At 34.0% G+C, this 26,099-nt stretch overlaps 1 protein-coding gene across 1 annotated transcript; it reads left to right on the top strand.

The window, feature by feature from the left end:
- Positions 1 to 18,109: 18,109 nt before the first annotated feature.
- On the top strand, positions 18,110 to 20,362 carry LOC135594322 (tricetin 3',4',5'-O-trimethyltransferase-like). The gene is made up of 4 exons (XM_065084717.1): positions 18,110 to 18,627; positions 18,725 to 19,035; positions 19,159 to 19,223; positions 20,038 to 20,362. The coding sequence occupies exons 1-4, from the start codon at positions 18,203 to 18,205 to the stop codon at positions 20,332 to 20,334; spliced, it is 1,098 nt and encodes a 365-aa protein (XP_064940789.1). The 5' UTR covers positions 18,110 to 18,202; the 3' UTR covers positions 20,335 to 20,362.
- The last annotated feature ends 5,737 nt before the right edge of the window (positions 20,363 to 26,099 follow it).

The raw sequence follows: 26,099 nt of genomic DNA, 5'->3' as shown, positions 1-26,099 counted from the left end.
TATATATATATATATATATATATATATATATATATATATGTAATAGTTATAAAGTGATATATGTCAAAATGTAATAAGCAAAGAGATTCTGTATCAAGTCACATGTGCCGTCACTCACGTGATTGGTTTGCTGGGTACCTATGACTAGCAATCTCCCACTTGACCTAAAGCTAATCACCTATGTGTTTGATCCCCATCAAACCCCTATGACGCTCAAAGACAATCCGAGACAACGGCTTTGTTAGTGGATCTGCAATGTTATTTTCGGAAGGAACTCTTTCCACTACTATATTTCTTCGGGTTACGATCTCTCTGATAAGGTGGAACCTTCTTAAAACATGCTTAGTTTTCTTCTCATTGGTACCTTCAGGTTCCTCGTCGTAGATAAGATCATTATCCTCTCTATTTTACTCCTTTTCAAAAAGATTAACTTTAGCTTTCTTTACAGGACACTCAAAAGAATAGTCTCAAGCTTCGTCACATATAACATATAACATTTAGTATTCGAAGTAGACACATCTTTTTCCTAATATTTATTTCCTCCTACCGTATGGGTTTGGATGCTCAAATGTTGTACCCTTATTTTATTGGAATGCTATTTTCTCCTTTGTAGTTTTAGAGTTTGTCTCTTCTTGATCGATTACTTTTCTCTTCATCATTCAGCACCATTTGATAAGTCCTCAGGAGAGTGAATATAATGCATCAAAAGTTCACCGGAAGAATCAATTACATTGTTACCATGTTTCACGTTTGCTTAGAGCAGGATTGTTGAAATTCTTTGGAGTAGATCAGTCATCATCTACTGTAAAGTTTCATATGATTAACACAGATCAGCCATTTCTACTTCTAAATTAACTTATTTAATATTTCTCCTTTGTTGAGGAGTCATTGATGAAGAATTAAAGATCCAAAATAAAATCATGATAACTTGACAAATGCCCAATAATTTGATAATAACTTTTAGTAGAGAACTCAAAATCATGCACCAGTTTTTTTTTTAAAAAAATTAGACAGAGAAAGCTTTAAATTCCTTATCAATAAAACTAATTTAATATGTAAAGTTAGTAAAGGACCCAATTCAAAGTAGTAAAGTGTAAGCTGCACTAATATCAACTTGATGTCATATATAATTTTGGTCAAAAATCTGAAGGCTTTGACTAAGAAAAATATATGTTAGGATGCTACTAAACCAGGGGTGAACTTGACATTACCAATAGCATATATCGTTCAATACGACCAAGCAATAAACTTGACAAGGAGGCTCAATTTACGTAAGAACTTGCTAAGAAGGATCTATAATTTTTTTTGAGAAGTAAAATCTATACTAAATTTCTTTTCATTCTGATGATAAGCATATGATTATCAAGAATACCCTTTAGCTTAAACACATCCCAACCAAAATATATGTTCCCAAGTAAACTCTTCTTCGTGCTAAAAGAGAGCTCATGGTGCTCACATACTAAAAACGGATGAATTGGTTTCATTCTTAGGTACGAGGAGGAAGTTTCCTTAATTGTGGATATACATCCTTTGACTTGTGAAGCTCTTGCTTTTTAATTACCAATAATTGAAGCAGATGGGTATGACAAACGTCCGAATTGAAGTAGATCCACATTCACTGATGCTGGGGGATATTGTAAACCTTTATTTTCCATATATACCATAGCTAATTTTTAACATAATTTGAGACATCCAACTGCTGCTGTCTCTATGTTTTATTTACAATCATTCTCAACAAGACGATCCATCCCATGCCAGGCGTTGTCAGTCAAATTTCTTGTGTCATGACAACTGGTCCGCCGAACATTTTGATATCATATCCTCTATATGCTAATGCAATATTTTGTAATAGTTTAAGTAATACGTCTTTCCTTTGTTTTTTTTAAGGACTTCTTTTTTATTTTTGTCAGACACTGTCATCAACGTGAAACATGGGCAGTATATATATATTAATATGTATACATATATCTTTCATAATTCATACTTGCATGTTCTAGAATAAATTATAAGATACATACAAAATTCAAAAACTTATAGATATTTTAAGACTTAATAATTTTATTTTATATACCTTAAATATTGATCTGCTAGTAATATACCTAATTCCAAATCTTATCTAATAAATGAAGGTATTAACTAGTATAATTGCTAAAGTTCTTAATAGTTTATTATAAGGTTTTGGTTTCTAATCCTACCTTTATTTTTTATTGAAAAGTAAGACAAGACAAGATATTTTATCTTTCACTCAAAATTCTTTATAACTTCAAAACATTAAATGCTTTATGACCCAACATATCAAGATTTATATAATCACCAAAAGATACATTACAATAATTATACTCAAAATGAATTATTCTATTTCAAGAAATCCTTTAAAGAACCAATAGCAAATTTGGTTTGTGCTTCTATAGACATTTAATTTATTTCTTCTCTTGATACGATGAACGTCTCTCTTGATACAACGAAATTTTTTTTTTGATGAAATTAACCTCTTTATGACACTTTAATAAGTTTAAATCTAATATTCTCTCCCCTTAAACTTATTATATCCAACATATCAAGTTTCTTTCGAAGTTGTCGAAATATTTCAAATCTGAAATGTTTTGTAAGTATTGCTAGTCAAAGGTACCCTACAAGCTAATCATATGAGTGATGACATGCATGACATAACATGTAATCTTTTTGCTTATTATTATTATTATTATATTTTCTCATTTTATATTGCTTAATGCATAAATATATTATGATGTCTACAGATTTGTGCAATGAGAATCGGATCGTGATGAGATCATAAAAATAAGACCGATTCACCTCTAAACATAAATTCTAAATAATCCTAGTTATAGGTTATTCGAGATGGACATCGAGATAACCGGACAAACTAGTATACTGTATACTCATCTATATAAACCTAAATGCATCGACAATATCTTAAAGATGATTCATGGGTTATCATAATACAAGAAGAGTTAAACCAATTTGAGAGAAATGAGGTATGAAGCTCATTCTAAGGCCAAATGATCATTTAGTTATTGGTACTAAATGGATCTTTAGAAACAAGCAAGATGAATTTATTAGGAAAGGGGTTGGCAATAAGAAAGGGGGGGGGGTGAATTAGTGCAGTAGTAAAATCATGTCGGTTACGAAAATTTCTTCATATATTGAAAACTGATTTTGGAAACTTAACTTGAAAGCATGTTTATAAAAGTATTGAAGGCAGTTTGCAGTTAATGTAAATTGCAAGAAGGAAATGCAAACTATATTTTATAGTAGTTCGGTCATCGTGACCTACATCCACTCCGCTGATTCTTCTTCCATCAAGTTCATCGGCAACTACTATCGGTCTTCCTTCAATAGGCGTAGGCCAACCACCTTTTACAACTCGATTCTCCTTTTACCAGGTTTAGGAGATAACCCTTACACCCCCACTCACTCCTCTCTCAAACTATTCTAACACTTAAAACTTTTGAGAGGAGTTCACACAAGATTGCAACAGCGTTTCTTTCTATTTTTAGTTCTCAAGCCATGTGTATGTTAACCAAAGATGAGAGGGGTATTTATAGGCTTTAGGTTGATTCGAACTTGGAGCATAAAAACATTTCATCCTAGGTTTCCTAGGTCCGGGCAGTACCACTGCTAGTGTTAGTCTGACATTGATACTACATTGGGTGGTATCACTGCTTGGGAGGCTATGCTAGGTGGTACCACCACCAAGACTGGTAGTATCATCGCCTAGCACCCTATCGTGACATAATCTCGAAGACTATGCCACGATGGTGTCATCTCTCGGAACACCATTTGGGCCTCTTATTGGGCTTAACACAGTCTTTACATGAGCCCAACTGGCCCCTAATTGGGTTGGACCAAATCCAAACCCAATTATGTGCTAACTATGTTTCCTAAGATATATTCTAAGCTAAACAAGTCTGTAAGTCTAGTTTCTTCCAGCGAGTTTCCGACGAACTCTTGGCAATGGTCCAGTGGACTCTCGGTAAGCTCCTGGACTTCATGATGATATTCTTAGCGAGTTCCAATGAGTTTTTTTGGCAAGCTCCTAGACTTCTCGGCTGGTTCCTGTAGAACTTCCGACGAACGTCTGGACTTCCGACAAACTCTCGAACTCCCAACAAAATCGCGTCCTTGACTCCGGGACTTCAATTTGCTTTATTCCTTGCTATCATAGTAAATCCTACACATGTAAAAACATACTTTGATCTAGATAATTAATACTAAGCATGAATCATGTTGTCCGGCATGTCATTGGTCTCTCGATGCTTCGTTTGATTCTTCGACGCATCGTCCTCTCTTGTGGCCTATTGCCCAATCGACCAGTTGACTCTACAACTCCAATATCCTTAGCACAATATCCACTCTTTTTTGCCCGATGCCTGAATCCATGGCCCGAAGCCTTCTGTTGATACGTCGACTGATTTTTCGGCTCGACCTCCAATCTTTTGATATGTTTTTTCTCCGAGCACAACATAATTCTTCCTACTTTAATTGTCTCACCCTGATTGAGGCATCCTATATCACTTAAAACACAGATTAAATCATAAATACTTAATAATTGGTTTCATCATCAAAATCCGAGATTCAACATTCTCCCCATTTTTTATGATGCCAACCAATTTGATGACGGAGTTAACCTTAACTCCTGGAGTTTAAACAAACTCCTCCCATCATTATGGCATATTGATAGAACCTTGAATTCCAGTCGAATTCAAGTCATTGCAAATTTCAACATGAATATTTGCAACACATCATCATGCATAACATGATCATACTGCTCCCCCTTTGTCATCAACAAAAATGAAAAGTGCAACATTCAATGTGTTTTGAAATATAAGTTCAAATCTTTGCATAATAAACATTAAGTTTTATTATCATGTAAGCTAGCAAAAATTTTACAGCATTTTAAAATATGTAAATTAGTAATTTTGAGATGTTAAAGAAAGCAACTCTTGCTTCTTGAAATATACAAGTTGCAAGCTAGCAAATTTTTGCTTCCTTCGCAATGTTTGAGCTTGCAATTTTGCTTCCAATGCAAAGTGCAAGTTAGCATGTTTTGCATCTTGAGCTAGTAATATTTCTCTCCCTTTGTCTTTGTCAAAAAAGAAGGGAAGAATACAATTTTGTATTTCTTTTTCCTTTTACAACAATTTTCAAATCATGACAAAGGATAAATAACAAAGATGAAAAATCAAGTTAGGAATGTCAAAACAATTTTTCATCAAGAATATTTCATCATTGCATGCATCATTATCATAAGTTGAAGTATAGCATGCATAATACCAAATCATCAAGTATATTTCTAAAATATAAAATGTATGATTCCATATCATCATTATTAATTACATCAATATTCTAATCATTATTTCAATCATAATAAATGAAAGATCAAGTCTGAAATTCAAGAGATCAAGATTATAATCCAAAAAATGTATAAAAAGAATTTATGTATTTGGAAGATCTAACATGTCTAAGTTTCTCATTTAAGCTAGTAATTTTCTTTCTCCCCTTTTTTATTGTAAACAAGGAAGAAGTAGAGTGGAAGAATATAATTTTTACATCAATACTCTACTTATAATATAAGGTTTACAACCACAAATACAAAGGAATTTACACATCATGTCATGAAAGATAATAATATCAAATCATGAATGCCACAAGACATTATTTATTTTATGAAATCTCTTCTTTTTTAAAAATAACAAAAAGGAACATAAGATATCAAATGATACAATATCTTGATTCATGCATAAGAAATTTCAAGTTATAAATATCAAAAAATCAAGATAAAGCTCATTCAAATTTAAATCGTCAACTCAAAATCATTTTCAAGAGATTCACAAAAGTGATACAAATAGATTCATTAATATCCTTTTAAAAAAAATCAATAAAATAGAGAAATTTTTCAAGGAGAAAGGTTTCCTCTTTTTAGTTTGTTTTATACACCCATGTTTTTATCTTTTTTACCAAACAAAAATATGCATCATATTTAAAACCGAAAAAGCCACTATCATTATGGTAAAAATCGATAATCCATATATCGCAAGGATCATCATGCATAATTTCGAAATATAGATTTATTAAGTATGATCTCAAATTACATTATTTTATCAAGCATGATTTCATAAAGCATTTTTAATCAAAATAATTTTGTTTATCATATACATGTAATTTTCATGATTATTTTCAAAATTACTAGATAAGCATGATTCCTAAATTTTTTATGTTTTTATTTATTAAATATGTAATTTTCAAGAAAAATAATTATTCTAAACAAAATTAAAAGTAACTCATGAAAAGCATTATGTAATTTTGAAATAAACTAAGGGCATTTTGATTACCTCATCGTCGAAAGCTTTTAAGGCGTAGTTTGCCACCTCGCCTTTGTTGATTTTCTCCTCGTCTTTGTTGGAAAAATCTTTGGGGGCGACATCACATGCGCAGCGAAAGAATAAGAAAATAAAATCCCCGATTCCCAAAGAGATATTCGTCATCGTTCGAAGATTGGTACGCAAAATCCACGAAACTAAAAAATTACGTATTAAATAGATTGTGTTACCTAGGGACATCGTATGTCCTTGTTTCCTTGTAGATCCTTAGGAGATGGTGAAGGAGGTTAAGCGTCCTCTTCTCTAATGGTGATCCACACTGTAGGGCTACGACGACACTCCTCAAAAACTCCAGGCCTGCTCTGAGGTGGATAAGGGAAGGAGAATAGGAGAGGCAAGCAAAGGCTCTAGCCTATATGGCTCTGAATACCTCCTATTTATAGAGGTCCCCTATCAAACTCTAATGGATCCTCCCCTAGTGGGTATTAGATCTGCATCTAATAACCCAAGCCTTTTAGATTAGTGGATCTCTATCCAATAATCTCTTATGGGCTCTTATTGGATCTTGTCCATGGGATCCAATCATTCAAGGGCTTATTGGATATCCAATAAGACAAGGACTCCGTCAGATATCTCATATCCGAACCTCTACTCATCGCAATGTGTACCATATGTGTGTGACCCTCTAGGCCCAATATCGAGCTGGCTATGAGTCATACCTGTCAGAACTGCTTCTAACTCAGTGAATTATTATCTCTGTAATAATTCACTTGACTCATCGACTACGGACGTACTAGGCTACTACGCCGTAGTCCCTAGACGATATAGGGGAATCCAATCCATTGGGCCTATCTGTCCTTATTTACTATATTCCTATAGTCCCTTATCCATCTAATATCCTATAGACCGTATATCGAGAATGGTGCTATCAGACCCATATAGTTTCTACTCGAGTCTTGCTCTAATCGAATTCTCCCGGAGAACTCTTTCTCTCTCAACCCGAATGACCTTGGCCAGGGATTTATCTGAGCAAGAACACATGAGATATTCCTCTTATGACGTCGAGAGTGGATGATCCTCTATCGATACTCAATAGCCCTCGTAAGGTCGACTACCACTCCCAATGACCAACTGTACTAGATTTGGGATAGCCAAACCTATAAGTCTTATATCAAAGAGTGGAGCACTCAAACAGGACATCCTTGGTGTCTTAAGTCTAAGGACCAGATATACCCCTAGGATTACGGTATCGTTATTTGACAATAAGGCATCATCAACCATCCAGCATTCCGTAAGCGGATCAATCAGTGAACTCATTCTCCAATGAGCATATGTACTATATCTCTAGTGTACCTACACGAGCAGCATTGAGACCAGTTGCATCCTGTTAGGATCGGAGCGGCACTAAGAGGGGGGGGGGTGAATTAGTGCAGCGGATTAAAACTTTGGTTTTAGAAAATCTTTCGTACGATAAGAACGGAACTTGAAAAGCTTAATGTTGAAAGCATATTCTTAAATATGCGCAGCAAGGGTAATAAGGAACTAAAGCATGTAAGAAGGTTTGCAATAATGTAAATAGCAATAAAGAAATGCAAACCAAGGATCACGCCGATTTTAGAGTGGTTCGGTCAAATGACCTACTCCACTTGCGAGGCCCCTCTTCAATGAGGCTCCCACCTTCCACTAGCAAATCTCTTGAAATGGAAGGGTAAATACCCCTCTTACAACTCTTTACAAGCGGTTCACTCTCTTACAGATTTTCGAGAAGGGATGAGGTGAACACTAGCAAATTGAAAAGAAGACAAGCTAACACTTTTCTAAGACCTTTCTCTCAAACACTTGCTGCTTAAAAAGTTGTCCTCTCTGCTGTAATTTGAGGGGTATTTATAGGCCTCAAGAGGATTCAAATTTGGGCTCCAAAATTTGAATTTTCTTTGGGTTCCCGATGCTGGCGGTGCCACTGCCCAGCCAAGCGGTGCCACCGCCCAGCGCTCGGGTGCTGGGAGGTGCAACCACCCAGCCCAGGAGGTGTCACCGCCTAGCCAGGCGGTGCCACCGCCTACAGTGTTTTCAGCCCGTCTACAGTGTTTTCAGCCCACTAGTTGGGCTTCAAACTTAGCCCAAGCCAAGTCTGGTTTTGGGCCCAGTTGGCCCCTAACCAGGATATAGGATTATCTCTTAATCCTAATCCTAATTACAAGTTAACTACATGACAAAAACGTCTCCTAAGCAAGTTTTTCAACCACGAACGTCGAGTCTTGTTCCGACGAGCTTTCCGACGAACTTCTTCCGACGGGCTCCTAGTAAGCTCCCTAACTTGTGATGACTTTAATGAGTAGCCGAGCCTTCTCGGTGATCTCCGTGAACCTCCGATGATCTCTTCGGCGAACTTCCGAAAATTTCGACAGGTTCCCGATTTCTTTTCGGTTGGTTCCGGCAACATCTCCGACGATTCTTCGGATTCTTAAACGTCCATCGAACTTGACTCCGGTATCCTTGCTTTGTGTTTTCTGGCTTATCGTAGTTAATCCTGCACACTTAACTCAATAATATGGATTAGATCAAATAACCCATCAATTGACTTTATCATCAAAATCCGAGATTCAACAATCTCCCCCTTTTTGATGATGATAATCAATTGATGACGGAGTTAAACATAACTCCCCCTATCTATATGCCATATTATGAGAAGTTCAAAACACTTGAATTTCATCCATTGAATTCAAGTATAAACCGATAAGTTCTAACTGTAGAACTTATTGTTATTCTCATAATGTAAATGCGAAACTTTGATGAAAATCTTTTTCAAGTCGAAAGATAAGAGACAAATTTTACTATGACAGGAGATAAAGATTTTCAACATGAATTTCATGATAATACATGTTGGACATGCTTTCAATATGATCAATCGATCTTGCGATATTCTCAAGGATTTTGCAAGGCATATTCTTAAAGATTTTGAAAAGTTTTTGCAATTCATATTTAGTCATGCTATTAAGAATGATATAAGTCATCACTTTTCTCCCTCTTTGTCATCAACAAAAAGGGAAATGAGACTTGAAGCACATTTTTTGTCATACAAAATTCAGCATGCGTCCATATTATCTAATCTCTTCTTTCTATAAATAACAGAAATTGTAGATGTACAAGAGAGAGATTAGTGAAAAAAATATTCACGTAGTAACTCCGATAAGTCAAGATCATAATTTGAATACAAACCCATTCAAAATTAATTCGTCAACTTGAAACTCATAATCAAGCCATTAATTTCGAGATTCATAAAATCATTAGAGAAAGAATACAACATTAAGATTAATCGTACAAATTTGCCAAAAATACTTATCCAGAATTCAGCTTAAAAAAGAAAAATCAGCATTCATCCGAAAGCATGTATCCAGAATTTTTAAAAAGACATTTTTCGAAAAATATATTCAAACGAGCTTATTTTTAGGGACAATTTAACATACCTAGTTCCCTTCTAATAAATTCAAATTGGTCCTCATTTAAGGCTTTTGTAAAGATATCTGCCAATTGATGCTTTGTGTCAATGAATTCTAGAACAACATCATTGTTAAGGACATGATCGCGTATGAAATGATGCCTAACGTCAATGTGCTTAGTTCTAGAGTGCTGAATTGGATTTTTAGTAAGACATATGGCACTAGTATTATCACATTTTATAGGAATATTCTTAAAGTGAATTCCATAGTCTTCTAATGTATTTTTCATCCAAACAACTTGTGCACAGCATGCACTTGCAGCAATGTATTCGGCTTCCGTCGTAGATAGTGCAACTGAACTTTGTTTCTTGGAAGTCCAAGAAACAAGTGCATGTCCTAAAAATTGGCATGTTCTGGATGTACTTTTTCTATCTATCCTGCATCCGCCAAAATCGGCATCGGCATAAGCTAATAAATCAAAATTTTTAGATTTTGGATACCACAATCCTAAATTTGGAGTTCCTTTAAGATACCTAAATATTCTTTTAACACTTTTAAGATGAGATAATTTAGGATTAGATTGAAACCTAGCGCAAAGTCCTACACTAAACATAATATCCGGTCTAGTCGCGGTGAGGTAGAGTAGGTTACCTATCATTCCCCTATATGTTTTTTGATCGAAATGTTCACTATTTTCATCCATATCTAACTTAGTTGCAGTACTCATAGGGGTGTTTATTGCTTTTGAATTATCCATGTTAAATCGTTTTAACAATTCTAATGTGTATTTATATTGGTTAAGAAATATACCATCCTTAAGTTGTTTGATTTGTAATCCTAAAAAGAAGGTTAATTCACCCATTAAACTCATTTCAAATTCATGACTCATAGATTTGGCAAATGATTCACATAGTGATTCATCCGAAGAGCCAAAAATGATATCGTCAACATAAATTTGCACAATAAGAAAATTCTTTTCAAAATGTTTAATAAACAATGTAGTATCAACCTTGCCTTTGGTAAAATTATTTAAAATAAGAAAGGAACTAAGCCTTTCATACCAAGCTCTAGGGGCTTGTTTCAAGCCATAGAGAGCCTTAGTCAATTTGAATACATGATTAGGAAGAAGAGAATTTTCAAATCCGGGAGGTTGTTCGACATATACTTCTTCGGAAATAAAACCATTCAAGAAGGCACTTTTGACATCCATTTGAAATAGTTTAAAATTATAACTACTAGCATAGGCAAGGAGCATCCTTATGGCTTCTAATCGAGCCACGGGAGCAAAGGTTTCTTCGTAATCGATACCTTCTTCTTGGTTGAAACCTTTGGCCACTAATCTAGCCTTGTTTCTAACCACGATACCATTTTCGTCTTGCTTGTTTCTAAAGACCCATTTAGTACCAATGACTAAATGGTCACTAGGTCTAGGAACAAGCTCCCATACCTTATTCCTCTCAAATTGATTCAATTCCTCTTGCATTGCAATAACCCAAAAATTATCTTTTATGGCCTCGTCAATGCACTTAGGTTCGATTTGAGAAAGGAAGGCAGCATTAGCACAAAAATTCTTGAAAGAGGAACGAGTTTGAACCCCTTTAGATGTATCCCCTATAATTAGCTCCTTTGGATGAGCATCTATATACTTCCATTCCTTAGGTAAGGAAATTTCGGAAGAAGGTGCATCCAAGTTGCTATTTTGAGGAGGGGGTTCATTTAAATTCAAATTATCAAAACCAAGATCATCATCAAAATCATTTTTCTTTAAATTTGAAACTTCATTAAAAACTACATGAATAGACTCTTCAATTACTAAAGTTCTTTTATTAAAAACCCGAAAAGCTTTAGAAACGGAAGAGTAACAAAGAAAGATGCCTTCATCGGATTTAGCATCAAATTTTCCTAAGGCATCCCTTTCATTTAAAATAAAGCATTTACAACCGAAAACTTTAAAATAGGAGATATTTGGTTTTTTGTTATTCCATAATTCATAGGGAGTTTTTGATAAGGATGGTCTTATTAGGACTCTATTCATGATGTAGCAAGCCGTATTTACGGCTTCGGCCCAAAAGTACTTAGGTAAACTATGTTCATTCAACATAGTTCTTGCCATTTCTTGTAAGTTTCTATTTTTTCTTTCAACTACTCCATTTTATTGGGGATTTCTCGGAGTGGAGAAGTTGTGATTGTATCCATTAACTTCACAAAAATTTTGAAAGTCATGGTTTTGAAATTCGCCACCATGATCACTCCGAATTGATGAAATCATGAAACCTTTTTCGTTTTGAGTGAGTTTACAAAATTTAGAGAAACACTTGAAACAATCACTTTTGTGAGTTAAGAAATAGGTCCAAGTGTATCTAGAGTAGTCATCCACAATCACAAAAGCATATTTGCTTCCACCTAGACTTGTTGTATCAATTGGTCCAAATAAGTCCAAATGGATCAATTGTAATGGTCTAGTGGTGCTAATTTGATTTTTTGGTTTGAAGCTTGTTTTTATTTGTTTCCCTAGTTGACATGCATCGCATACCTTATCCTTAATAAACTTCAAATTCGGAATCCCTCGGACTAATTCTTGAGATGAGATTTTAGATATTGTTTTCATGCTTGCATGGCCTAATCTCCTATGCCAAAGCCAAGCATCATCATTTACGGCGGAGAAACACATTTCATTTCTTAGTTCATCAAGATTGATGGTATAGACATTATTTTGTTTTAAAGCAATCATAGTCATGTTATGATTTGGTTTTTCAATAATACACATATTTGATTCAAATCTAACGATATAACCTTTATCGCATAATTGACTAATGCTCAATAGATTATGTTTCAATCCATCAACTAGTAACACATCATCAATGGAAAAACTTGATTTGTTACCTATGGTTCCCTTGCCAATGATTTTGCCTTTGTTGTTGTCTCCGAAGGTGACATAGGCTTCGTCCATGCTAGTGAGCTTGGAGAATTGGGATGGATCTCCGGTCATATGCCTTGAGCATCCACTATCAAGATACCATCTCTTGCTCCTAGCATGTGATGGTGTATGTTTCTACAAGAAGGAATTATTTTTAGGTACCCATTTACTTTTGGGTGCCTCAAAACCTAATCTAACTTGTTTATCATGTTGCATAGACTTGATCATGGTTCCTTTAGGAACCCAAATCAATTTGTTTGGACTAATTTTCTTGAATGGACATTTGTAAGTTATATGTCCATATTTATAACAAAAGTTACAATTGCTTTGGTGTTGAACATGTAAGATAGGACCTTTAATAAAGGTGGTTGGATTTTGGTGAGTACTTCTCACAAATCCGATTCCACTCCTTTTAGGAACGTGACCCTTATTTGTAAGGATCATATTTAAGGACTTGCTACCGACCTCGAATTTCTTCAAGGTATCTTTAAGTACCAAGTTCTCATTTTGGAGAGTTTCTAGATCATGGCATTTAGCACATGGAGCTATACTATCATGATATTCAGTTTTTAATTTATCAAAATCACAAGTAAGGCTATCATGCTCCTTTTTTAGCATTTTGTACTTTCTACTAATTGTCTTACATTCATCAAATAACTCATGGAAGACATTTAATAATTCATGATAAGGTAAATCTGCATTAATTAAATCCGTTACCTCTTCTTCGAAAGCCATTAGGGCGTAGTGAGCAACTTGCTCGGTGTTGGACTCCTCTTCTTCGGACGTGCTTGAATCATCCCATGTTGCCTTGAGCGCCTTCTTCTTTGATGCTTTCTTTTTGGCTTGTGGACAATCGTTCTTGTAGTGTCCCGGTTTCTTGCACTCATAGCAAATTACTTGGTCATTCTTGTGTTCGAATTTATTTTTTGTATTATTTTTAAATTTGTTTTTTCTTAAATATTTTTTAAATTTTTGAGTCAAAAGTGCAATGTCATTGTCACTGTCCTCATCACTTGATGTTCCTTTCAAGTGGTCTTCTTGTGATGTGAGTGCCATATCCTTCCTGTTCTTTGGAAGGGGGTTCTCAAGCTCGTCATGAGCTTGACATATCATTTCGTAGGTCATTAGAGACCCAATGAGTTCTTCAAGAGGGAATGTTTTAAGGTCTTTGGCCTCTTGAATGGCCGTAACTTTTGGATCCCAACTTTTAGGGAGGGATCTTAAGATTTTAGTTACTAGTTCAAAGTTAGTAAAATCTTTACCAAGAGCTTTGAGTCCATTGATGACATCCGTAAACCGGGTGTACATGTCTCCGATGGACTCACTTGGTTTCATTCGGAAAAGTTCGTAAGAGTGCACAAGAATGTTGATTTTGGACTCTTTCACTCGGCTAGTGCCTTCATGAGTGACCTCAAGAGTTCTCCAAATATCAAAAGCTGAATCACAAATTGAAACACGATTAAATTCATTTTTGTCTAGTGCACAAAACAAGGCATTTATAGCCTTTGCATTTAAAGAAAAAACCTTCTTCTTCGAATCATTCCATTCGCTCATCGGAAGAGAAGATATTTGAAATCCATTTTCAACAATAGTCCAAAGCTCTAAATCCATAGAAATGAGGAAGATCCTCATCCGAGTCTTCCAATACGTGTAATCCGACCCATTAAACATAGGTGGACGTGTGATAGAGTGTCCCTCATGCATGCCGGAGTAAGCCATCTCTCTTGGGTATTAAACCAAATATGAGAGTGAGCCTTGCTCTGATACCAATTGTTAGGATCGGAGCGGCACTAAGAGGGGGGGGGTGAATTAGTGCAGCGGATTAAAACTTCGGTTTTAGAAAATCTTTCGTACAATAAGAACGGAACTTGAAAAGCTTAATCTTGAAAGCGTATTCTTAAATATGCGCAGCAAGGGTAATAAGGAACTAAAGCATGTAAGAAGGTTTGCAATAATGTAAATAGCAATAAAGAAATGCAAACCAAGGATCACGTCGATTTTAGAGTGGTTCGGTCAAATGACCTACTCCACTTGCGAGGCCCCTCTTCGATGAGGCTCCCACCTTCCACTAGCAAATCTCTTGAAATGGAAGGGTAAATACCCCTCTTACAACTCTTTACAAGCGGTTCACTCTCTTACAGATTTTCGAGAAGGATGAGGTGAACACTAGCAAATTGAAAAGAAGACAAGCTAACACTTTTCTAAGACCTTTCTCTCAAACACTTGCTACTTAAAAAGTTGTCCTCTCTGCTGTGATTTGAGGGGTATTTATAGGCCTCAAGAGGATTCAAATTTGGGCTCCAAAATTTGAATTTTCTTTGGGTTCCCGATGCTGGCGGTGCCACCGCCCAGCGCTCGAGTGCTGGGAGGTGCAACCGCCCAGCCCAGGAGGTGTCACCGCCCAGCTCTCGGGTGCTGGGCGGTGCCACCGCCTACAGTGTTTTCAGCCCGTCTACAGTGTTTTCAGCCCACTAGTTGGGCTTCAAACTTAGCCCAAGCCAAGTCTGGTTTTGGGCCCAGTTGGCCCCTAACCAGGATATAGGATTATCTCTTAATCCTAATCCTAATTACAAGTTAACTACATGACAAAAACATCTCCTAAGCAAGTTTTTCAACCGCGAACGTCGAGTCTTGTTCCGACGAGCTTTCCGACGAACTTCTTCCGACGGGCTCCTAGTAAGCTCCCGAACTTGTGATGACTTTAATGAGTAGCCGAGCCTTCTCGGTGATCTCCGTGAACCTCCGACGATCTCTTCGGCGAACTTCCGAAAATTCCGACAGGTTCCCGATTTCTTTTCGGTTGGTTCCGGCAGCATCTCCGACGATTCTTCGGACTCTTAAACGTCCATCGAACTTGACTCCGGTATCCTTGCTTTGTGTTTTCTGGCTTATCGTAGTTAATCCTGCACACTTAACTCAATAATATGGATTAGATCAAATAACCCATCAATTGATTTTATCATCAAAATCCGAGATTCAACACATCCATCATATGGATGGGTATACAACACACCAGTCTATCCGGTTATCACGATGTCCCTCTCGAGTAACCTATGACTGAGATTATTTAGAATATTACAAATTATATTCATAATCCCCTAATTAATTTGACCTAATTATATTCATAATCAACTCAATTACAATCTAAACTACTTCGATCTAGACAATTTATTACAAATCATGAATCACATATTTGTCCAGCATATCATTGGTTGATCCGGTGTTTCATCTGACCCTTCGGCTCATCGTCCTCTCCTTTAACGTATTATCTAATCGGCATGTTGACCTCCTACAACATCCGATATTCTTGGCACAATATCCAATCATTCTAGTCCGATGCCTGAACTCGTGGAACGAAACCTTTTACCAGCACGTCGACCAATCTTCTAATATTGTCCATTACGGCCCAATAACTGATTTTTTCTACTTTAATCAATTTGTCTCTCCTTGATCGAAGCTAGTCCTACGTCACTTAAATACACATTAGATCATAACTTTATCAATTTATTTTATCATCAAAATCCAAGTTTCAATAGATATATCATAATTTAGTGAAAATAAAAAAAATGGAAAAAATAAGAAAGCTATAAATTGTTTAGATTTTGAATAAATCAAAAAATAAAAATACTATAAACTAGAAAAGGAGTGGTATATACCCATTTGGATCCAATTCAAAGCTTTAATTTATTATTATTATTAATTTATTAATTATATATATATATTTTTTATAATTTACTATATATATATATATTATTTTTTAATAATATAAATTGATATATAAGTAATTATTTAATGGAATTATTTTTGATATTAAGATGATATATTTTTATTGATATGTTCCATATAAATTTAACTTTTAAAGGGCAAAATTAGTAAATAAATAATTTTAAAGCTTAAAAATAAAAAATAATGGCCATATAGACCTTTCAAATTTATTTTTAAGTATCTTAAAAATTTCAAAATTATATATTTTCTTTTTAAAAAATATGTAAATAGTATTATTATATTACTCTTGAGTTTATAGTTAGAAAAATAGTATTAAATTTATATTTATTTTCAAAATAATTTATTATATTATATATTATTATTTGTAATAATATAAATTGAAATATAAGTAAATTATTTAATATAATTTATTTTAAAATAATTGAAGTTTTAGATTGGTTGAACTAGTTCAACTGTATAGGTTGGTTCATTAAAAATGTAGTATAGAAGATGGCAGCTTTTAACGGGAGAGATAAGATAGCAACTTTTAAGGAGAAAAGACAAAAGTTATTGGAAAAGTTTTGGAAAGTTGAGGCTCTCTTGAATGTTAAACATAGTGTTTGTGCTGACCAAGAGAACTTTTCATAATATAAAGATTTTTAATTTAAATTCGAGTATTTTATACATTCTTTAATATAATATTTTTTTTTCTAAAAAATCAGAATTTCTATCGAGTATAGTTAACATCGTTTTACAAATTTTAGGTTAGATAAGAAAATCCCAACCGAAAATAAGCACCCAAAGGAATCTTACAACTACAATTGATGTTATTCAACATTCAAACTTACAGTTTGTGCTGACCAAGCAAACTTACCTTAAAGATTTCTAATAGTATTTTTAAAATAATTTATTTTAAAATAATTGAAGTTTTAGATTGGTTGAACTAGTTCAATTGTATAGGTTGGTTCATTAAAAATGTAGTATAGAAGATGCAGCTTTTAACGGGAGAGATCAGATAGCAACTTTTAAGGAGAAAAGAGAAAAGATAAGACAGCAACTTTTAAGGAGAAAAGACAAAAGTTTTGGAAAGTTGAGGCTCTCTTGAATGCGAAAGATAGTGTTTCTGCTGACCAAGCAAACTTACCAGAACATAAAGATTTTTAATTCAAATTCGAGTATTTTATACATCCTTTAATATAATATTTTTATTTTTTAGAAAATCAAAATTTCTATCAAGTACAGTTGGTATCGTTTTACAAATTTTATGGTAGATAAGAGAATCCCAATCGAAAATGGAATCTTACAACTACAATTAATGTTATTCAACTTTCAAACATAGAGTTTGTGCTGACCAAGTAAACTTGCCAGAACATAAAAATTTTTAATTCAAATTTGAGCATTTTATTCATCCTTTAATATAATACTTTTTATTTTTCTAGAAAATCAGAATTCCTATCAAGTATAGTTGGTATCGTTTTACAAATTTTAGGGTAGATAAAAGAATCTCAATCGAAAATCAGTACCCAAAGAAATCTTACAGCTACAATTGATGTTATTCAACATTCAAACATAGTGTTTGTACTGGCCTAGCAAACTTGCCTGAACGTAAAGATTTCTAATAGTATAGCTATTCTTTATTAAAAAAGTCAACATAAATTAAACATGTGGTGCAGCGTGTTGAACGTGAGAAAAACCAAAATTACCGGGTATATAAGTGCTAGCAGCCCTATAGATTTCCTTCAGAAGGCCTCTCCCTCTATTCCACAGTTCAAATCCTCCTTCCTCTCTTGCTACTGCAACTCATGGCAAGCATGGGATCCATCAGGGATGTGATGCAGCCGACGCTCGATGAGGACGAGGAGGCATGCACGTACGCCCTGCATCTGGCGATCGGCTCCGTCCTCCCCATGGCCCTCAAGGCCGCCATCGAGCTCGAGCTACTGGAGATCATCGTCAGTGCCGGCCCCGGCGCCATGCTCGGCCCAGCCGACATCGCGGCCAAGCTGCCAACCGCAAACCCGCAGGCTGCAGTCATGGTGGACAGGATCCTCCGACTGCTCGCCGCCTACAGCGTTGTCAGCTGCACCGTCGAGGCCGGCGACGACGGCCGCCCCTCGCATAAGTACGGCGCCGCGCGCGTCTGCAAGTACTTGACCAAGAACGAGGACGGCGTGTCCCTGGAATCCATGAGTTTGATGAACCAAGACAAGGTCCTCATGGAAAGCTGGTAATCAGGAGAGAGCGTTAACGGAAAGCAATTAACTCTTCTCGTTTCTTGTCGTACTATTTAATCTGCTTGGGTTTCTCGTCGACAACGGTGGCAGGTATTACTTGAAGGATGCGGTGTTGGAAGGCGGCATCCCCTTCAACAAGGCCACCGGGATGGCGCCGTTCGAATACCACGGAAGCGACCCGCGGTTCAACTGGCTGTTCAACGACAGCATGAGGGGTCACTCCACCATCCTCATGAAGAAGCTACTCCAAGTTTACCGCGGCTTTGACAGCATCAAGGTGCTCGTCGACGTTGGTGGCGGCATCGGCGCCACACTCCACATGATCACCTCCAGGCACTCCCACGTCAAGGGCGTCAACTTCGACCTTCCTCATGTCATCTGTGAGGCACCACGCTACCCAGGTAGGTCCAACATGTAATGATTCAACGTAAGCACTTCTACCGTACCCAGTCCTACGTATTTATAAAGAAGGATTCTTGTGTAGTATTTGGCTTGCATTCATTCTTGGGATGTATTGGCTGCAGGAGTGGAGTATGTTAGTGGAGATATGTTTATAGGAATCCCAAGTGGAGATGCCATTTTCTTGAAGGTAATTAGAGATCTTGTCTAAGATCCAATTTCTACCTGGATCAGTTGGATGATCGGAATGACATCATGAGACACATCACACAAATAAAGTAGGATAATCAAGAACATGTGACTTATGTTATATGATTACAATTTTAAAATGATTGAGATTGCATTTAGAAATATATTTATATTTTTAATATGTAATTGAATAAAAAAATTTGAGTGATTATATAGTTATAGATTGCTTTGAGTGTTTGATAAATAATAGATGAAGACTGTATTTTAAATGTACATTGATTTAAGTATTATTTGATAAATTATATTTCAAAAGTCCATTGAATATTTATGATAAATTTATCATTATAATATTTTTAATATTTTTATTTTATATTTAAACTAATAAGTAAATAAATAAATTTTTTAAATATATAATAAATAAAAAATATAATCATATAATAAATATAAAATATTTTTAAAAATAAGTAGATAAAATTTTATCTTTTGGAAAATATAAATTATATTAGTTTCTAACTAAATCACAAATGCTGAAATGCTACTGAAATAGCATTTGCATTTGAGCATTTCAAATGCGACTTGAAAAAAATATAGTAAATACTGATTCAATACCAATTCATGTTTGAAATGTACATTAAAGATTTAAGATTTAAACACTTCAAATAACATCCAGACTAGATACGATTTAAACAAAATTTATTAAATACCGATTCACGCATTAGTACATTGGAATCAATAAACAATTGACTATTGCCTTTCCGTTATAGTGTTTTTTGGACTTACCTTTATTAATATTGACAAAGAAATTAAACATTCAGTGGATTCTTCATGATTGGAGTGATGAGCATTGTGTGAAGATATTGAAGAATTGTTGGAAGGCACTGCCCGAGAAAGGAAAGGTGATTGTGTTGGAAAGTGTTCTACCAACAATCCAGGAGTCGACTCCTCAAGCCAAATGTGCTTATGAAACAGATGTTATCATGTTGGCTCACAGCGATGGAGGCAGGGAGAGGACCCAAAAGGAGTTCCAGGACCTGGCAAGGGATGCTAGCTTCTCAGGATTCAACATCACTTATCTCTTCGCCGCTACTTGGGTCATGGAATTCACCAAATAGATTACTGGAAGCTATATATATATATATATATATATATATATATATATATATATATATATATATATATATATATATATATATATATATATATATATATAGACACGCACAATGCTCAATCTCATTTTATATTCACAATGTTATCTTACTTGTTTTGCTTTATAAGACTCCTTGGTTGTCAGCTTGTATCCAAAATAAAGTTTTACAACAGCTAATGGATCCTGATTCTGTTGTCAAACATAGCATCCCGAAGTTTTGTTTCCGCTTCACAAGACATCCCATGCACTATGTTGGCAGAGGTCAAATGTAGTAACATATGGCTGGAAACAAACACCAGTCACGTAATAGATCAAGTCACCGATTTGCATGTTTATAATGAAACCGTAGACTCGGGTAATTAACTGCTGCATGAAAGTGAGTTGATCCTGACGCAGCCATCTCCATCTTCGCTGTAGGCCACTGTTGACCCCTCACTGGAACCAAAAGGTCGCCAGTGACCTCTCTGTGCTTCTGGATCATGCATACAAACAGTACATATCGTTTTCTCAAGTGTAGTGGATATATATATATATATATATATATATATATGATATAATATCCAAGCCAAAAAACATTACCATTGTCTCAGCGTGGAGCAACCATTTTATTATCATTTTTTATTTATTAATTACTTTAATTTTAATTATTAAAATTTTTAATTCTTGTGAAGATTGTTAGATTTAAATTTATAAAAAAATTAAAGTTAAAATTTTAAAAATATTTTTAAATATTTTAAAAATGAAAGGATGTGTAGGGACTGTATATATCCTTCTATATAGAAATATATATCCTTCTATGATAACCTTACGTTTTTGGACTCTATAAATATAGTCTTAAAACAATTTTTTCTCTTTAATTTAATTTAGATTAAAACATTTTTTTTTCTCTTTATGATAATCAATTCAATTTAGATTAATACATATTTTTCTCTTTCATAATTTTTTTAGTATATTTATTTTGATTTTATATAATTGCTCGGCTCACTAAAAGAGATTAGTTAAGTGATCATGTTCACAAGGGGGATACTACTAATTGAATCTTGAAGTGAGAATCTCGATCAATCCTACACATAGAGATGAGATTTTACATTAAGATAGCTATTACAAACCTTTGGATTCTTTCTAAATTTTATTCTTCTATTTTATTATTTTAATATTTTATTAATTTTTAATCAAAATTTGAATATCTTATCTTTTTATCTCAATAGTTTAAGATAAAATCTCGATGGATTTTGATTAGGATGCTAATAAAGAGTGAATATGATTAAGACTGATTTATGTCAATATTTGTTATTTTTTAAACTGAACGTTCCACTAGTGTGTAATTTCATCATATAATAGTTGTAATTTTATCAGTTCATCGGAATACATTTCCACTAATGGATTAGTAAGTTTCACTTTCTATTTTTGATTAGATATTTGATGACTGACATGTCAAATGTGTGTTATTTATGGGCCGATATCGCTGTACAGTTTTCCATTTATTCAAAAGGAAAGTTATTTATATCGATGTACAGTGTTTCATTTATTGAAAAGGAAAGTTATATACTATGTTTTGTTAGCCGATTTGTGTTAGAAATCCGTAATCACCCTTTTGGTTTTTAGAATTTTCGGTGTGTCCTTTACTTCCACAGCATTCAGACGTTTCCTCTTGTGCATGAACAAATGCCGTGCTTCCTATGCTGGTTCTACCCGTTTTGTACGTGCAATATGGCAATGTTTTGTTGGGCGGAAAATGCTTTTTAAAACATTTCTTCTAGCTACATCATTATATCATTACTAATTCATCTTGACCAACGATGATTCAGCATGTACATGTCACGTTGTTGTTGTTGTTGTTGTCATTTTAAGAAATATCAACTAAAACATCATATACATGTCGCTTTACCGTTTCAGGTTCTTAAAACTTCAAATAGCTCCTCATCACTTGTGACTGTGTTGTTTAGATCTGTCGCACTAATCTTGGCTTTCTGTTACTGTGAAATTTAATTTCTGCTCGTCGAACCTTTGTTTTTTTGCTAAGCGCATGCCTGCACGCAAACAAAAAAATGTACTTAAGTACTAAAATATGTTGACAACACTATATGTTCCTTTGTGAATTTTATATAGTGTGAATGGAAGGTTGTGTTTCTGTCCATGTTGCTCGTTTTCTTTGTGTTTCTTTCCAAGAATTGTTGCTGATTAGTTTTTAGGATCACATGATTCATAGAGCATCCATGATCTATAAATTATGATCAAGTACAATGATTGCTATACATTATGTTTGATTTAATAGACAAATTTTGCAGCATGGTTTCTACAAAATTATCTCTAGAATTTAAAGTATATATATATAAATATTATTGTTTTTTGAATTTTTGATTAATTAGGCTTTGATTTATTCAATTGAATCATCGAATCTCTAATGTCTTTTAATGTTGTGAAAAATCTACCAAATATTGGTATTAATTCTTCTCTCATATCATTGTGAAGAATTGTTACTTGGCTTGGTATGATGTGATACTAGGATTTATAATTATTTATTATTTTGCAACATGATGTGGTATAGTGCCAAAATTATATGATATTCTTTCTCAACTTTAAAATTTATTGTTAAGAATATGCAGAGGGAACTATTTGGATGGATTTTTAAGTCATGAATAATAATATCATGATTAAACTTATGAGAAAGAAAAAGACTTGAGTAATACTTAAAAAGAGAACTATAATATTTAATAAACTTGAGAATGGATGCTCCATCAACCAAGCCGAGCTTTTGTATAACCCAAGAGACCTTAAGAATATAATAAAAAATTCAAATCCCATAATTTTAGGAAACGAGTGGTACTATCATCATAAATTTTGATGTCGTAATTCTAGACTTCTATAATATTACTATCATAAAATTTAAATCATGGATGATACTATCATCGTCATAGGTTGTACCATCGTCAAAAAGACTAACAAAATACAAATAGTACTTATTAGTTAACTTAAGTGGTACTATCACTTGGACATGATGGTACCATCATCCATTTATCCTTTCAATGAGCCTAATTTGATCTAGTTTTAAGCCTAATAATTTTCTTGACTAATTAGTATTATTTCGGCCCAATACCAACTCAAATTGACCCAAAATGACATCGATCGAGATTTTGACAAATCAATCATACATCTGATAAATTTATAAAGCTTTCGGCATATTGTATGCTCTTTTGACATATCGTCAGATTATCTAACTCAAATTGACAAAAAAAATGACAACAATCGAGGTTTTAATAAATCAACAACAAAACCGACATATTTATGAAGCTTTCGACATATTCTATGCTCTTTCGACATGTTGTCTAGTCTTGTAGCATGTTGTATGCTCTTTCGATATGTCATTCGATCTTTTAGCACTTCGTTTGAACATCTGACATGTTAACTTTTCTACTAGCATGTCAAAGGTTTTTTATAACATCCCATTTTCTAGCGTAATATCTAATCTTTTTGGCACGATGCCTAAAACTATAGTACAAATTCTGATCTCAAGCATATTAACCAATTCTCTAGTTCAAACATCCAATTTTTAATATGATAATTGTTTTGCATAATGTCCGACTCTCCTACTCAATAGTTGGACCTTTGGTGGTCAAATTCTATGATCGAAGTATTCTCGTACATCACTTATCTCAAAAGAATATTAATCCAATAAACTCATCAATTGGTTTCATTATCAAAATTCAGGATTCAACAATCATCACATAGCCTAAAAACATAACTTTATTTGTTATGAAATATATTTTTTGAGATTGATGTACAATTGGTTGTCACGAAGAACCCTAAATATATTTTTAAGTGCTCTAAATGATATAATTTATCATGGCTATATACTAAGATATCATCAAAGTAAATAATAATATACTTTTCTAGGAATCATTTCAAGACTTGTAATCAACTTTATAAAAATACAAGGGGCATAGGAAAGCCCAAATGACATAACAAGTCATTAATACACCCCTCTTTAATTTTAAAAATCGTCTTTCATTCATCACTTAGTATAATATAAATTTGATGATAACTATAATGAAAGTCAATTTTAGAAAGAATTTTAGCAACCACAAGCATATCAAACATGTCATCAAGACGTGGGATTGAAAATCTATATTTAATTATTTTTTTGTTTACAACCATAGTATCAATACACATTCTTAATGGTTTATCTTTTTTTTTATTATTAAAAGAGTTGATACTGCACACGGACTAAGTAATTCCTTAATTAGTCTTTTGACCAGTAAACTCTCTATTTGTTTTTGTAATATAGCATATTCTTTTCGTAACATATAATAACGAGGAAGGTCAAAAATTATAGCACCCAGAATAAAATCAATATAATGTTGGATATCACAAAAAAAGGATAAGTCAGTTGGAAGGTCATCGCTAGCCAAACCTTCAAACTACTCTAGCATATTTTTTACTTCTTTTGAAATCTCATGGGTACAGTTTTATCTATCTTGTTTAGCCATCGATCCATATTCTCTTCTTTGTAGGGCTATTTAAACTCTTTGTAATTTATCAAACTAACTAAATTTTCATATTGTACAGTGGTAGGAGATTCCGTTAATGGCTAGAAAGGAAACTTTACTCCATTTTTAGCTAGAGAAAAGCATTTTGATCAAATTATCATAGTCTACTAAGAAGTAAATGACATGCATCCATAGGAAGTATAATAAAATGAAGTTCATCTTTATACCTCCCAATAGAGAATTTGATGTTGCACCTTTAAGACATCAAGATCTCTCTACCCTTCTTATACTATGAAACCTTATATAGCTTTGGATGATGTCACAATGAAAGCTTTAGTTTATCTACCATAAGCTTCGAAGTCATATTCTATATACTACTTAAATAAATCGTTAGAAGACTTTTTTTTTCAACGAGACAAGCAATATGTTCTAAAAATATTATTTCTAGACCACTAATCATCTTCTTGGGTTATCATGATATAATGGAAAATAAGATTTTTCATCCTCAAAGTTGAACTCATAGTTTTCTTCTCATTGGTACCTTCAGGTTCCTCGTCGTAGATAAGATCATTATCCTCTCTATTTTACTCCTTTTCAAAAAGATTAACTTTAGCTTTCTTTATAGGACACTCAAAAGAATAGTCACTAGCTTCATCACATATGACATTTAGTACTCGAAGTAGAACCATCTTTTTCCTAATATTTATTTCCTCCTACCATAGGGGTTTGGATGCTCAAATGTTGTACCCTTATTTTATTGGGATGCTATTTTCTCCTTTGTGGTTTTAGAGTTTTTCTCTATTTGATCGATTACTTTTCTCTTCATCATTCAGCACCATTTGATAAGCCTCCTCAGGAGAGTGAATATAATGCATCAAAAGTTTACCGGAAGAATCAATTGCATTGTTACCATGTTTCACGTTTGCTTAGAGCAGGATTGTTGGAATTCTTTGGAGTAGATCAGTCATCATCTACTGTAAAGTTTCATATGATTAACATAGATCAGCCATTTCTACTTGTAAATTAACTTATTTAATATTTCTCCTTTGTTGAGGAGTCATTGATGAAGAATTAAAGATCCAAAATAAAATCATGATAACTTGACAAATGCCCAATAATTTGATAATAAATTTTACTAGAGAACTCAAAATCATGCACTAGTTTTTTTTAAAAAAAATTAGACAGAGAAAGCTTTAAATTCCTTATCAATAAAACTAATTTAATTTGTAAAGTTAGTAAAGGG

This window comes from Musa acuminata, chromosome BXJ1-9 (assembly GCF_036884655.1).
Source record: "Musa acuminata AAA Group cultivar baxijiao chromosome BXJ1-9, Cavendish_Baxijiao_AAA, whole genome shotgun sequence".
In the NCBI taxonomy this organism is placed as follows: domain Eukaryota; kingdom Viridiplantae; phylum Streptophyta; class Magnoliopsida; order Zingiberales; family Musaceae; genus Musa; species Musa acuminata.
Note: the sequence above shows the minus strand (reverse complement) of the source record. Positions and strands in the feature narration are given on the sequence as shown.